Source organism: Solanum verrucosum, unplaced genomic scaffold (genome assembly GCF_900185275.1).
Source record: "Solanum verrucosum unplaced genomic scaffold, falcon-dt-bn FXZP01000150.1, whole genome shotgun sequence".
Taxonomy (NCBI): Eukaryota; Viridiplantae; Streptophyta; class Magnoliopsida; order Solanales; family Solanaceae; genus Solanum; species Solanum verrucosum.
This window is the reverse complement of record NW_026020371.1, coordinates 1994843-2008141: the sequence shown is the minus strand read 5'-3', so window position 1 is coordinate 2008141 and position 13299 is coordinate 1994843. Positions and strand designations below refer to the sequence as shown.

At 33.2% G+C, this 13299-nt stretch overlaps 2 protein-coding genes across 2 annotated transcripts; both read left to right on the top strand.

The window, feature by feature from the left end:
• The first annotated feature begins 2153 nt into the window (after positions 1-2153).
• On the top strand, positions 2154-4184 carry LOC125838403 (uncharacterized). Its single transcript, XM_049517467.1, has 6 exons — positions 2154-2384; positions 2477-2689; positions 2777-2869; positions 2953-3054; positions 3163-3494; positions 4109-4184. The coding sequence occupies exons 1-6, from the start codon at positions 2154-2156 to the stop codon at positions 4182-4184; spliced, it is 1047 nt and encodes a 348-aa protein (XP_049373424.1).
• Positions 4185-8546: 4362 nt separating this feature from the next.
• LOC125838401 (uncharacterized) lies at positions 8547-11229 on the top strand. The gene is made up of 2 exons (XM_049517466.1): positions 8547-10783; positions 10914-11229. Exons 1-2 carry the CDS (start codon positions 8547-8549, stop codon positions 11227-11229), a joined length of 2553 nt encoding a protein of 850 aa, XP_049373423.1.
• The last annotated feature ends 2070 nt before the right edge of the window (positions 11230-13299 follow it).

Here is a 13299-nt window from a genome sequence, read left to right as displayed (position 1 = left end):
TATGTAACAAAAAAAATAAAATAAATGAAGTTAATAAATATTTCATTCTCAAGTCCTTATTTTTCCATTTCCTCAATTTTGTCTATATAAATTCATATTTACTTTATGAGGATTCACATACAAAATTATTATTTCTCTTCTTTATCATATTTGTTTGTGAATTAACTAACATGTAACAAAAAAGAAGTACACGAATGTAAGAGATATTTCATTCTCAAGTCTTTCTTTTTATTTCTATGTACTTAGACGTGTTTTTTTTAAATATTTTTTTTATGTTTGTATTATCATTCATCAAGCAAGTATGATTTTTAAAAAATGACTTTGTAATTCTTAACAATGACGTATTGTAAGTATGCAATTATTCTTTCTAATAGTCACTTTTCCGAATATAATATAGTTTGATAATAATATTTGTTAGATTTCAAGAAATGATTATTATGTAGTATTGTTAGTACTATTGAAAAAATAATGTACAAATATAATATTAAAAAATAATGTACAAATATAATATTAAATATTATTTATAACGCGTGTCACTTCATCTTACTTGTAACTTATAATATTAAATATTATTCATAATTTTTGTATGTTTCATTTTTCATAATTTTATAAATATTTAATTAATGTTTAAAAAATTATAATAAACAAATGTAATAATAAAGAACACATAATAAAATATTTAATTTTTTTTTACTAAGAGTTTGTATAGAAAATTAGTACTCCTACAAAAGATATAGGAAATTAAAAACATATAAAATATTTTCAACGTAATACAATATATTGTTAATTTCAACATATTACCTCTTATTCCATTTAGTCCACCACGGTGAATATTTTGTTCTACTATATACATATGAATAGTTTGCATTTTAAAAAAATGTAAAAAATAAAATAAAATAGATATATATGTTTTAAAAAAAATGTATGATATCGCAAATGAAGAGAAATATCGATATTATCTTATATATTCAATACTAACCTAAATATAAATATTACATATAAATAATTCATATAGTCGCACGAAGCATGGATAATTTCACTAGTAAAATTATAATTCAAATAAAAGAGTAGTTAAGCATTACATTAATAAAATATTAGAAAAAAAATCATTTTTTGATAAACATTAAGATATGTGAAGTATAAATAAATTTTTTAATTTTGATAAAAATGAAATGGAACTACATGACTATTTTTAAATGTGCTCCTATTTAAATAATAGTGAAGATAGAAATTAAAGAGAGGGAAAAGTTTAAACAAAATTTACGTAGGGTTTTTTGTTTCCCTCGCTTTTAACCTAGTAACTCATTTATTCCCTCCATATTTCCACCAACACCATTTTCTGAAGCTTTCCCTCCATCTTCCCACCTTCCCCTCAATCTTCCCACTTTCCCCTGTCCTCCACTTTTCTTGGTGACAAAACTTCCCTTCCGAGAGCTATAAATTTCCCTATAATCCATTTTGGAGAGATGGAATCAGATGGTAGCATCAGGTCAGTTTTATTTTACTTCAACTAAATTTCTTCTAAGTTTACATTTTGCTTTCATCCATATTGTTGGGCACACGTTTTTTGCTTTATATTAGGATTTGTTTTTACTGCCAAGCTTTATTGATATTGTGACATCGCGTAATTTTTTATTTTCTGCGTATTCGAGTGGTATTAAACAGATTCCCTTTGTCAATTACATGATATTACCATGTCATCTCAGAACTTGTTCATATTTGATTCACCTCTCTGTTCTTTATGAATATGCAGTCATGCCAAAGATTAAACGTTTTAAGAATCCACTAAAGTCAGCTAATGGACATGCTTCATCATCAACTACTCCAGTGGCACAAGACCTCCCAGTTGCTTCAACAAATCCCTCACAAGCTGATGGAGTCCCACAACAAGAACAAACTCCAATTCTGCCGCAGCACGAACAACCTCCAATTGCCCTGCAGCAAGAACAAGCTCCAATTCTACCTTCTAATTCAAGTGCAACATCTCTGCACCCACGTCCATCTGCACGTTATTGGAGAGTAGAGGCTAAAGGTATATATTTCTTATGTCATTTTTAGTTCAACTTATGAGTACCTTTTTTTTCTTTTTTGGTTAAGTACACTCATATGATTTTTTTGTTAAAGATTCAGGAAAACGCTAATATAGCAGATTAATGTCAAAGGTTAATGAGGTGTTAAATAATCTAACTGTTGGGAAGCGAGCATCATTTGTGGACTTTGACGCATACAATTCAGCATATGGTGATGCACAGGGACTGCTCGCTGGATATTGTGGATCATTGGCAATTGATTGTAATTTGTTCCCGATTAGTTTTGAGAGGTGGTCAGGGCAATCAGGCATGCCTAAGAAGTACATGGAAGACTGCTTTGAAACAATATTGAAGGTACAAGTGTTCTTGCATATATATATATGCACACAATTTTTCGAAAGATTTTTGAATACATGAGAAAGCTAACTTCTATTTTTTATTTAAAGCCTCGATTTCTTTTTCGGGTATGTGAGTCCATTGCATACAGATATTGCAATAGTAGCATTTCAAAAAAGTGGGCTACACATAGGCAGAGATTGTGGAATGAATATTTTGACCCTGCAAGAAGCAAAAATGAGATCATTAGTAATGTGCCATCTGGTATAAATAAAGATCAATGGGCTAGTTTTGTTGCTTACCGTCTGAAACCATCAACAATGGTAAGATTCTGATTATGTTAATAAGTTTTGTTTCATCATAATTATATAAAGATGAACATTTTGAGTTGCCGCTGTTATTGTTGATAGGAGCTTTGTAGAAGAAATAAGGAAATCCAGAGGAAGCAAAAAATGCCACACACTGGTGGTTCAAAGGCTAACTCGAGAAGACGTTATGAGATGGTATGTGCATTTAACTTAATAGTTCTGATTTGTCTTTAACTAAACTGTTTTTGGATAACATTTATAATACATTTCTTTCTTAGTTTCTGGAAACTGGTAAAGCTCCTAGTCGAGGAAAAATGTTTATTGAAACTCATAAGAGAAAGAACGGATCATTTGTGAATGCTGAGGCTCAAACTATAGGGGTAAGTATGGCATCGATGCATTTTTTGAATATCAATTTCATTGTTATTGTATAGTATTCTTCATCTATTACTATTTTATACTTACTATTGATATTGATATGATCGTAGGAACAAATTGAGTCACATATGACTCATTGTAACACTAATGAGTCTGAAGTTTCCCCAGAAGATATTGTTGGTAAGATATTAGGGGCAGAACACTCTGGGAGGGTAAGATGTATGGGTATGGGAGCAGCTCCATCAAACACATTCTTGAATACAAAGCGACGACTTAGCGAGCTGAGCATTTCTTCATCTAGCTATGATGAATCATCTGCAACTTCTACATATTTGCATCAAAAGGTTGCGCGTTTGGAGTCCAAACTTGAAGAAACCTTCAGTGTGCTGAAGAATTACATGATATCTAAGGAAGGAGGGATTCCTGAAGAATTAGCTACTATGTTTGCTCCTCAACCACCGGTAAGAAGTAAATATTCTTTGTACTTCTTCTATTACAATCAGTTCTGATCAGTTTAGTAATATTGTACTTCTATGTGATTTCTGCCTAGTTGCCTTAACGTAAATAAAAGTCCATGCCCAGGTTTTGATTGATCAGATCAAAGTATGAACTTAGTTCTTGATTGTACTGAGGTGGCTATAGTTGTTTAGTCTCCTGATAGCTCAGATTCTCTCTGTTTTTCTTGATTGACTGTGGAATAGTCGGTTCAAACATGTGAATGTTTTTTTTATTTTAACCTCTGCACAAAGCCATACTTTATATAACATAGTTTCTAACATGAGAGTGGAACAAGAACATGATTGAAAGCCTACGGAAAGATTTTTAGTACTAGAACTACATGATGTCTGGAATATGTGGCGTGATACAATAATGATTCGTCGTGTCTCTTTCTTAGTAAGGCCAGTAGTCTTTTTATTGTACAAAATAGTTTTCTGCTTTGGTAGTTACGTACTCACCAATCAACCTTGTAAAATTGTGCATTTCTAAAGGCTCAGGATAGGATCTTTGCAGAAACTCTACTAGAGTGAGTTGTATTGAATACCATTTTTTTTGCAGGACTGAAATTGTTTCACATATGGATGAAGAGGCTCATCAAGCTGATAACAATGCAAATCACCAATCAAATGCTTAATGTTTTTCTTTGTGGACTACTTTTAGTGCTTTTCATGTCTTTGAATTTGTAATGGTTGTCTAGAGTTGTGTTTACTATGCTTTAGTTTTTGACGTTCAGTACTTATTAAATTTGTGACTTTTGCTATTATGGGTATTCTAATGGTAAATCTTTTTATGTTTTACATAGAGATTGTTCAGTGGATTATTTATGCATATGATTTAAATTTAAACTTAAGTTGATATATTCTAATAACCTAAGGTCCAGTTACAAAATAGGTCCAGAAAGTTGTTCTGATATGGCAAGATTCTTACATAGAACAACTAAATTATTATTTCTCTGTTCTTACTAGAAAATACCAAAATGCGCGCTCATGAACCATGTCTGAATAGAAACATAGCAGCAGGCTAGAAATATGACAACAGCCTATGCGCTTGATCTTTCTACCTGACAAGTGAAAACATTGTTGCTGCTGTTATTTGGGTACAGAGATCGGGATTATCTATAACTCGCAAACTCTGCCGAGTACAGGCACTGCTATTTTGCTGGATTTCAGTGTAGCTATTATTAGAAAGCTTGTTCTACCATGTTCAATATTTTTTTTTTCCTCATTTTAATGCTTACATAGTTATAGTTATAAGGTTTATTTAGTAGTAGGAGAACTTATTCAAAGTCAATATCTTGTGCCCATTGCCCAAACTTGCTTGGGATCAAGGAGTGCGATTTAGGTGAGAGTAGTGTGGGCAAGCATGAGCTACATATTTAGAATGTAATGTCAAGTTTAGAGCACTTTACTAGATCAAATTAAATTGATACTATAATTAATTATTTTTGCAAGTTTGTATTTTGTCCTCTTATGCTTGATCTCGCAAACACAATCTCTTCCTTGCTCCACACACCTTGAGCAGCTTGTCGAACCAAACAGAGACAAAAAAACAGGGACAGGAGCTATGTATATATTATTGACGCAGGAAAAGATTGTTTGCACATCAACACAATCAAAAAGCTTGTGTTAAAATCAGTGCTTCATTGCACTCTCAGTTTTGAGATAGCAGCTGTGAAAATCCAGTGTAAAATATCACATAATGCGTGCAACTCTATCCTCCAGAAATAACACCCAGCTGGCCATTATATTGCACCAAAACAGTAACTTTGTCATGATACTGTGAAATGCATCACATCATGTCAATCCTTTTGAAATGTATGAACATTATAACATTCATGCACGAAACGATGACCATTGCATTTTATCTAAATTGAGATTTCGTCGGACTTGTAATGGAAGTTCTTTAAAAGAGTAACCATCTACTTCTGCTTCATATGACATATTCATAAGAGATAGCCTCGGTGAAATTTGTGGAGAGCTTGTATGTCCTTATCCACCTGGTATTCCGGTTTTAATTCCTAGTGAGATCATCACAGAAGAAGTATTGAATTGTCTCCTGGAGATCAGAAGCAAGGGTATTATTATTACCTGAGCAGCTGATTACTCCCTATCATCTTTTGTTGGTATGTGTTACCTAAGCATTCTTCCGTCACATTAGTAAGTAGTTGGAAGTACAAATGCGAGTGACTTGGTGTTAGACCACCCTGCATTTGGCATTTGAGATCTTAGGCTTTCCTGTATTGCAGACAGCGGTTTTGGGTACAGTTTGAGTTCCAAAAGCAACTTCTTTTGAGCTTTCAATGGGAACTGTCATGAGCCTATTACAGGAAACTGGTAACTCAAAGGCACCTCAATAAGACTATTATGTTAGACATGGCTACTCTGGGTTTGTTTTTTCATAAAAGCAAAAACATTCATGTTGCCTCTATTAATGCTCATCTCAACATTGATTATTCTGGTCAAGGAAGGTGGACTATTTCTCTATCAGCAAAGCAAGAGCTAGGGGACTATAGCAGCAAGGGGCAACAAAATGATCCCTCATCGGACTGGATAAAAGCAATACACGCAGGCAGAGGCGAACCCAAGATTTGCAGATTGGGGGTGCACCACTATCTTTTAATTTTTTTGGTTATTGAAGCAAAAATAAAGAAGAAAAAAAAACAGTGCCTATGCTGGACTCGATTTTGGTTATTGAAGGCAAAAATAGAGAAAAAAATAGTGCCTATGCTGGCCTCCATTTTGGTTATTGAAGACAAAAATAGAAAAAAAAAATATAGTTCCTAAGTTGGACTCGAACCAACGACGTGGTGGGTAATAATAGCAACACCAACCAGCTCAACTACGTGGAGTTTTGGGTTAATGAAGTGCACAATTTTATATAATCCTTACTTAAGGTATCTATAAATATATATAATTTGTTTCGAAAAGTTACCGGGTGCACCTCACAGATCAATGTAGGTCTGCCTTTGCATGCAGGTGAAGTAAGTGAAACACCGGCAAGCTATATACTCATTAGATGGCATTTACAATGGACGCTCTAGTTCATCTAAAACCAACATGCTCTTTAGTAGGGGTGTACATAGGTCGGTTTGGTTTGAATTTTCATTAAAAAGAACCTAAATCAATTATATCGGTTTATTAAATTTAAAAACCAAATCAAACCACATAAAGTCGATTTTTTCGGTTTCGGCTTTAGTCGGTTCTTACTGTTTTTTTCGGTTTCTTCTGTTTTTTCCAACTATACAGTGTTTGAAAAAGAGATCAAATATATTTTCACTTACATGTGTGATAAGATAAACTTAAAAAATGTTAAATGAATAGAAATTTTTGAAAAGACGGTAAAATTCACATGAGTACAATTTTTTTTTAAAAAGTATCAACGCTCATTATGTTAAATTAATAAGATTAAAGGCTACATACAAACTAAATACAAAACAAATATTTACAAATTAAATTGTTAACTTTGAATTTGAAAAAGCTATAACAATATAATTGCAACTTCAGATCTTAATACAAAATAAAATATTTACAAATTTTACAAGCCCAAATTTGAAATAAAATATATAAACATTGAAAACTAGAAATTAACTAAAAATATATTAACAAAGTAGATTATAATAATATTTTTATCTATAAATAAAATAAAATAATATATTTATATATATATATATATATATATATATATATATATATATATATATATATATGATATTTGCAAAATTTTCCAAGCCCGAATTTGAAATAAATATATAAACATTGAAAACTATAAGCTAACTAAAAATATATTAACAAAGTAGATTATAAATAATATTTTATATATATATATATATATATATAGAGAGAGAGAGAGAGAGAGATTTTATGTTGGTTTGATTTGGGTTCGATTTGACTTTTTTTCTTTTAATACCAAACTAAACCAATAGTGATCGATTTTTTTTTTCAACCACCAAACCAAACCACAAATTGGTTTTTTTTTTCGATTTGATTTGGTTCGTCGGTTCGGTTTGACTTTACGGTTTGGCTTGTACACCCCTATTCTTTAGTGTATGCTCTTCCTCTTTTGGGGACAGTTGGTAAATTGGCTTCTATGTTGATTTAATAAATTTTACTATGTCCACTTAAAATTTTAGTAAAAATTAGGGCAGATCATATCTGTCGCTAGTTGAATTGATTATGAGATACTTGTGAGCCATGAAGGAAAAAGTCGTGTGTTGATCAAAATTGAAGTTAAATGTATGTGTTTTTAATTTTACGTTTTTCATCAATATTTTATTATATAAGTTATCCTATCAATGTTTACGTGATATGTTTGAGGATTTCTATATGACGATATTCTTCTTTGACCACTCGAGCTAAATAATATCAGAATAATCATTTTGAAGAACTTAATAATATTTTCTTTTAATTTTTATCTTATAACTCAAACGTATAACTCAATAATATGATTTGATTTTAGTTTTTTTTTTTATATATATAGTGACAAAGCCTGTTAGTCTAAATTAGTAAGCAGTAAGTTTCTTCAAAATAAATGAATAGATAAAAAAAGCTATTTACTACCCAAAGATATAATTTTAATTCCTAAACCTTATTTTTCAATTTCAAAATTGTAAATAAAAAAGAATCCTAGTCCATTTAGGTTTCAAAAGGTATTTACTGCATCCACAGTTGAGCAGATTTAGGCACAAAGAAAAACCTTCTCCATAGCACAACCGTAGAACTATCCAAATCTTTTCTTTCTGATTAGGTTTCCCCTCCTTTCTCTACTACTTGTTCCATCCTTTACTATATATGTATACAAGAAGTCCTTTGTGGGATTCTTAGCAGATTCTTTCTATCCTCTGTCAATTTCTGAAATTAATTTGGTTTGAACGAGCAATTTGGGATTCCTGGAGTAGATTGCAAGTACAACAAAATTTAAAGGTATTCCTGCATTAGGGGGATTTCTTTTGGAGGTATACTCTAACTTGTCCCTGTTAATTTCTTTTTGTTACTTATCAATGGATAAATCATGGATTGGAAAGCCACAGACCTCAAATGAATACTTGCTTGGTTTGGATAAATTTCTTGATTTTGCATTTAAAAATGCGGCTGTGGATGATACAATCAGATGCCCATGTCCCATGTGTTGTTTTGGCAAGTGGAAAACTAGAGACGAAGTGCAGGATCATTTGGTTTGCAAGCCATTCCCTCAAAATTATGTTATTTGGAATATTCATGGTGAGAAAAAGCTATTAGAGTCTTCTGGAGATAGAGTTGTTATGCAAGAGACGTTCCGTCCAGAAAATCCAATAGAAACAATGATTAGTGACGCATTTGGGCAGTATAGGCAGCAATCGGCTGATGTAGGAACATCTCAACCATTTGGTTCAACTGAAACATCAAATGAGGGGCATAGGGAGGATACTGGTGACTTTCGCGACTTTCTCAAAGATGCAAGTGAAACACTGTATGAAGGGAGCAAGTATACAAAGCTAGAGTTTTTAATAAAATTGTATCATATAAAGGTCTATTGTCGATTAAGTGACAAGGCAATGACCATGATACTAGATTTATTGAGAGATGCATTTGAAGATGCAAAGTTACCTCCTTCTTTTTATGAGGCCAAAAAAACAATTAGCAAACTTGGCCTTGACTACACCAATATACCAGCATGTCCAAATAATTGTATGTTATTCTGGGAAGGTGATTCTGAATTGGAAGCATGTAAGCATTGTGGTACATCTAAATGGAATCCTAACAAGAAAAACAAGCAAGCTGCAAAGGTTTTGCGTTACTTTCCATTGAAACCAAGGTTGAAAAGGTTATTTATGTGTCGCAAGACTGCAGAGCATATGAGATGGCATGCTTTGGACAGTAACTCAGATGGGTTGATGAGGCATCCAAGGGATGGTGAGGCATGGAAGACATTTGATCGAACTCACTCTGGATTTGCTTCTGATCCTCGAAACGTTCGGTTGGGCCTCGCTAGCGATGGTTTTAATCCTTTTGGAACAATGAGTACTACCTACAGTATTTGGCCAGTCTTCTTGATTCCGTACAATCTTCCTCCTTGGATGTGTATGAAGCACACCTCTTTCATCTTATCAATGATCATTCCAGGCAAGCAGATGCCTGGAAATAATATAGATGTGTACTTACAGCCTCTTGTGAAGGAATTGTGTGAGTTATGGAATGATGGTGTTGAAACGTTTGACTCATCATTGAATGAAACTTTCAGAATGCATGCAGCTCTTATGTGGACAATTAGTGACTTTCCTGGATTAGGTATCCTCTCTGGCTGGAATACACATACTGGTTTTGCTTGCCCAACTTGTAACTTTGACACAGAACCTTGTCGTCTTGTTCATAGTAAAAAGTGTTGTTTTATGGGTCATCGTCGTTTCCTGAGAAGAAATCACAGGTTCAGATTCAACCGAGTGCGCTTCAATGGAAGCACAGAGGAGCGGAATCCACCAATAAAACTATCAGGATCTGACATTTTGAGACAAATTGCGGAAGGTAAAGGAGCAAAGGTGGATGGTAAAAGGAAAAGATCTAGACGAGCAACTAAACAATGGAACAAGAGAAGTATATTTTTTGAACTTCCTTATTGGCAATCTAACTTGTTGCGTCATAATCTAGATTTTATGCATATTGAAAAGAATATATGTGACAATATCATATATACGTTGCTCCATGATAAATCAAAATCAAAAGATAATGAAAATGCCCGAAAGGATCTAAGAGAAATGGGCATAAGGCGTGATCTTTGGCTGAAGGATAATGGATCATATAACCTTGCTGTGTTTTCACTAATGACTGATAGCAAAAAGAAGGTGGACACCAAAAAGTTGTTTCTTACAACTTTAAAGAATATTAAAGTACCAGATGGCTACTCAAGTAACATCTCCAGATGTGTAGATTTGGTACAAAAAAAGATTTTTGGGTTGAAAAGTCATGATAGTCATATTATTTTAGAGCAATTTCTACCACTGGCAATTCGTAATGTATTGCCTGACCATGTAGTTACCGTTCTGGTGGAATTCTGCTCATTTTTCAGAGCCATCTCTAGCAAAACCTTGAATATTTCAGAGCTAGATATTCTTCAAGAGCGCATTATAATCACACTTTGTCACTTAGAGATACTATTTCCTCCATCATTTTTTACAGTAATGGTTCATTTATCTGTTCATTTAGTAGAGGAAGCAAAACTCGGAGGTCCAGTGCATTACCGAAACATGTATCCTGTGGAGAGGTAAAATATTAACCTTCTAATATAAATATGTTTGTTTTCTGGAAACATTAACATTTCTAAATTAAAGATATTTATGTTATGATCACTTGAAATATATAGTTTGTACTCTTACTGTCTCTTCTTTTTGTAGGGAATTAGGTCATTTTAAGCCCTTTGTACGGAATAAATCACAATCAGAAGGTTGTATAGCTAAGGGTCACATAGCTGAAGACACTCTTACCTTTTGTTCTTACTATATGGAGGATATTGAAACAAGGTTCAATAGACCTAGGCGTGTCCGTGATGATCCAAACTACATTCAGCCTTCTGGAATGTTGACTATCTTCCCTCAGCTAGGTAAACCTGCATCAGCTCCAGAAAATTACCATTTAGCTCCTATGCAGAAACTACAAGCTCATCGATATGTGCTTTTGAATTGTTCAATAGTCACACCATTTGTGGAGTGAGTAACTTTTACAAACTTTATGTTTTTTTGTTGTTGTAATGTTTGCAGTAGGATAGTCATTCTATTTAACATTAATTTTCTTATTTCATATAGAGAATTTAGACAACACATAAGGAGGAGTTCACGAGGAAGAAGACCTTCACCTACAGAGATAGAGAGGAAAGTTAATAAAGAATTTGTAGATTGGTTCCAAAAACGGGTGAGTAAACAATCATTGCTACTATTTATATTTGGTCTGAATGAGAAAATTTGACGAAGTCGGTTTTTAAAATTTAGATTATGAATCCAGACTCAATAGACACTATGTCTACTGATCTAAAGTTTTTAGCACGAGGTCCATCTGTAAATGCAAGAAGATATACTGCATATAATATCAATGGGTCTAAATTTCGAACTTTGGCTCGAGAAGAAGGTCTGAAAACACAGAATAGTGGAGTTTTCTTAACCTCTAAAACATCATGTGTTGCAAGTAGCTCTGATGGAAATTTAAGGCAAGCGGAGATACCATATTATGGGAAGTTAGAAGATATTATTGAGATCAATTATAATGGACGATTCAAGGTTGTTCTTTTCAAATGTAAATGGGCTGATACTACTCGAGATAGAGGGTATCAAAAGGATCGTTGGAATTTTAATTGTGTTAATTTTGATAAACTGATTCACACGGGTGAACGTGAAGAACATGAGCCTTACATCGAAGCATCTCAAGCACATTTGGTGTTCTATGTGGATGATATTGTCAATAAAGGTTGGAGTGTTGCTGTGCATCTAAAGCCAAGAGATATGTACGATATGGGAGAAGTAATAGAAGAAGAAGTATATGAGAATGAACCATACCAAGAGCAAGAACTTGAACAGTTTTATGCTGATGGTGATGACTATGTACAACTAGCTACAGATCATATAATTGATGATATAGTAGATCCAAATGTTGCTACTGACCTAGCAACAAATGCAATGTCTGAATGAGTTTTATGATTACCATTAATACTACCAGTTCTTTTTGAAGTATGTTTGGTGCTTATGTGTGATTTTCTTTAATCTGATTTGGAATGAATTTTGTCATCATTTATCATTCAATGAGGCTTTGATTAGACTAATTCAATCGAAGTTGAAATTATCTTTGTTTTTTTCTACGGAGATTTTAGTTAATTCATTTTTTGATTTGACTTTTCTATGTTGATATATTTTCTGTCATTGGATGGATATGCTTGCTTAACTAGAAAAAGGTTGAACTTTGATTGGATAAAGACTTCCTCATAGAGATTTAACTTTGAATTTCTTAGGACTTAATTTTGAACAGATTGTGTGTAGTTCTTTATACAGATAATTGTAAGTTAAGTCGAGCCGAGTTAGTTGCGGTGTTAAACTATCTTCTCAAAGCAACCCTGAACGTCCAGGGAGAAAGGGAATGTCGACTCTGTGCCGAGCAGATAGATTTGACAAATTCAGTTGACGCCTTGCAGTGTTGGCTATGAGGTTCATATATTTTTCCTATATTCTCTTAGAATGTTCCTCGAATTCCTTTATCAAAAACGTATATACTGGAATCCTTTCCTTTTTGAATGTCATTTTAAAGGATATGTGTTTGTAAAATTGCTTTCAGGTTTATAAGCACGATTGTATTTCATCTTAGGAAGAGTAAAAGGAAATTCAGTTTGTGAAACCTCATAATCTTTCCTTGTTTTGTCATAGAGATGAAAATTGATAGGGTGTTTTGAAATGTTGCAGCCCTGTATGCGTAGGAAAAGTTGGACTGGTTGTGCGAATTCACTTAGCCAGAGGTGTAACACCATCCCCTTTATGCTGCTGATTAATTGCTGCCCAGATTTTCAGTTTAGCAGCAATATTAATAGCCTTTACAACTTCAGTTCCACTATTTTTCTGGCCAGAACTTTTGAGTTCCGATGGCACAGGCAAATCTCGATCAACAGCTTGTAGTTGGTACTGATTTCAAAACTGTTTCATGTCCTTGTTTATCAAGAGCTTGTTTAGTTTTTCAACTTGATTAACTAAAATACAAAGCTTATTGATCACTCACGGCAGCTGCTCCATCTAAGTCCTCATCTTG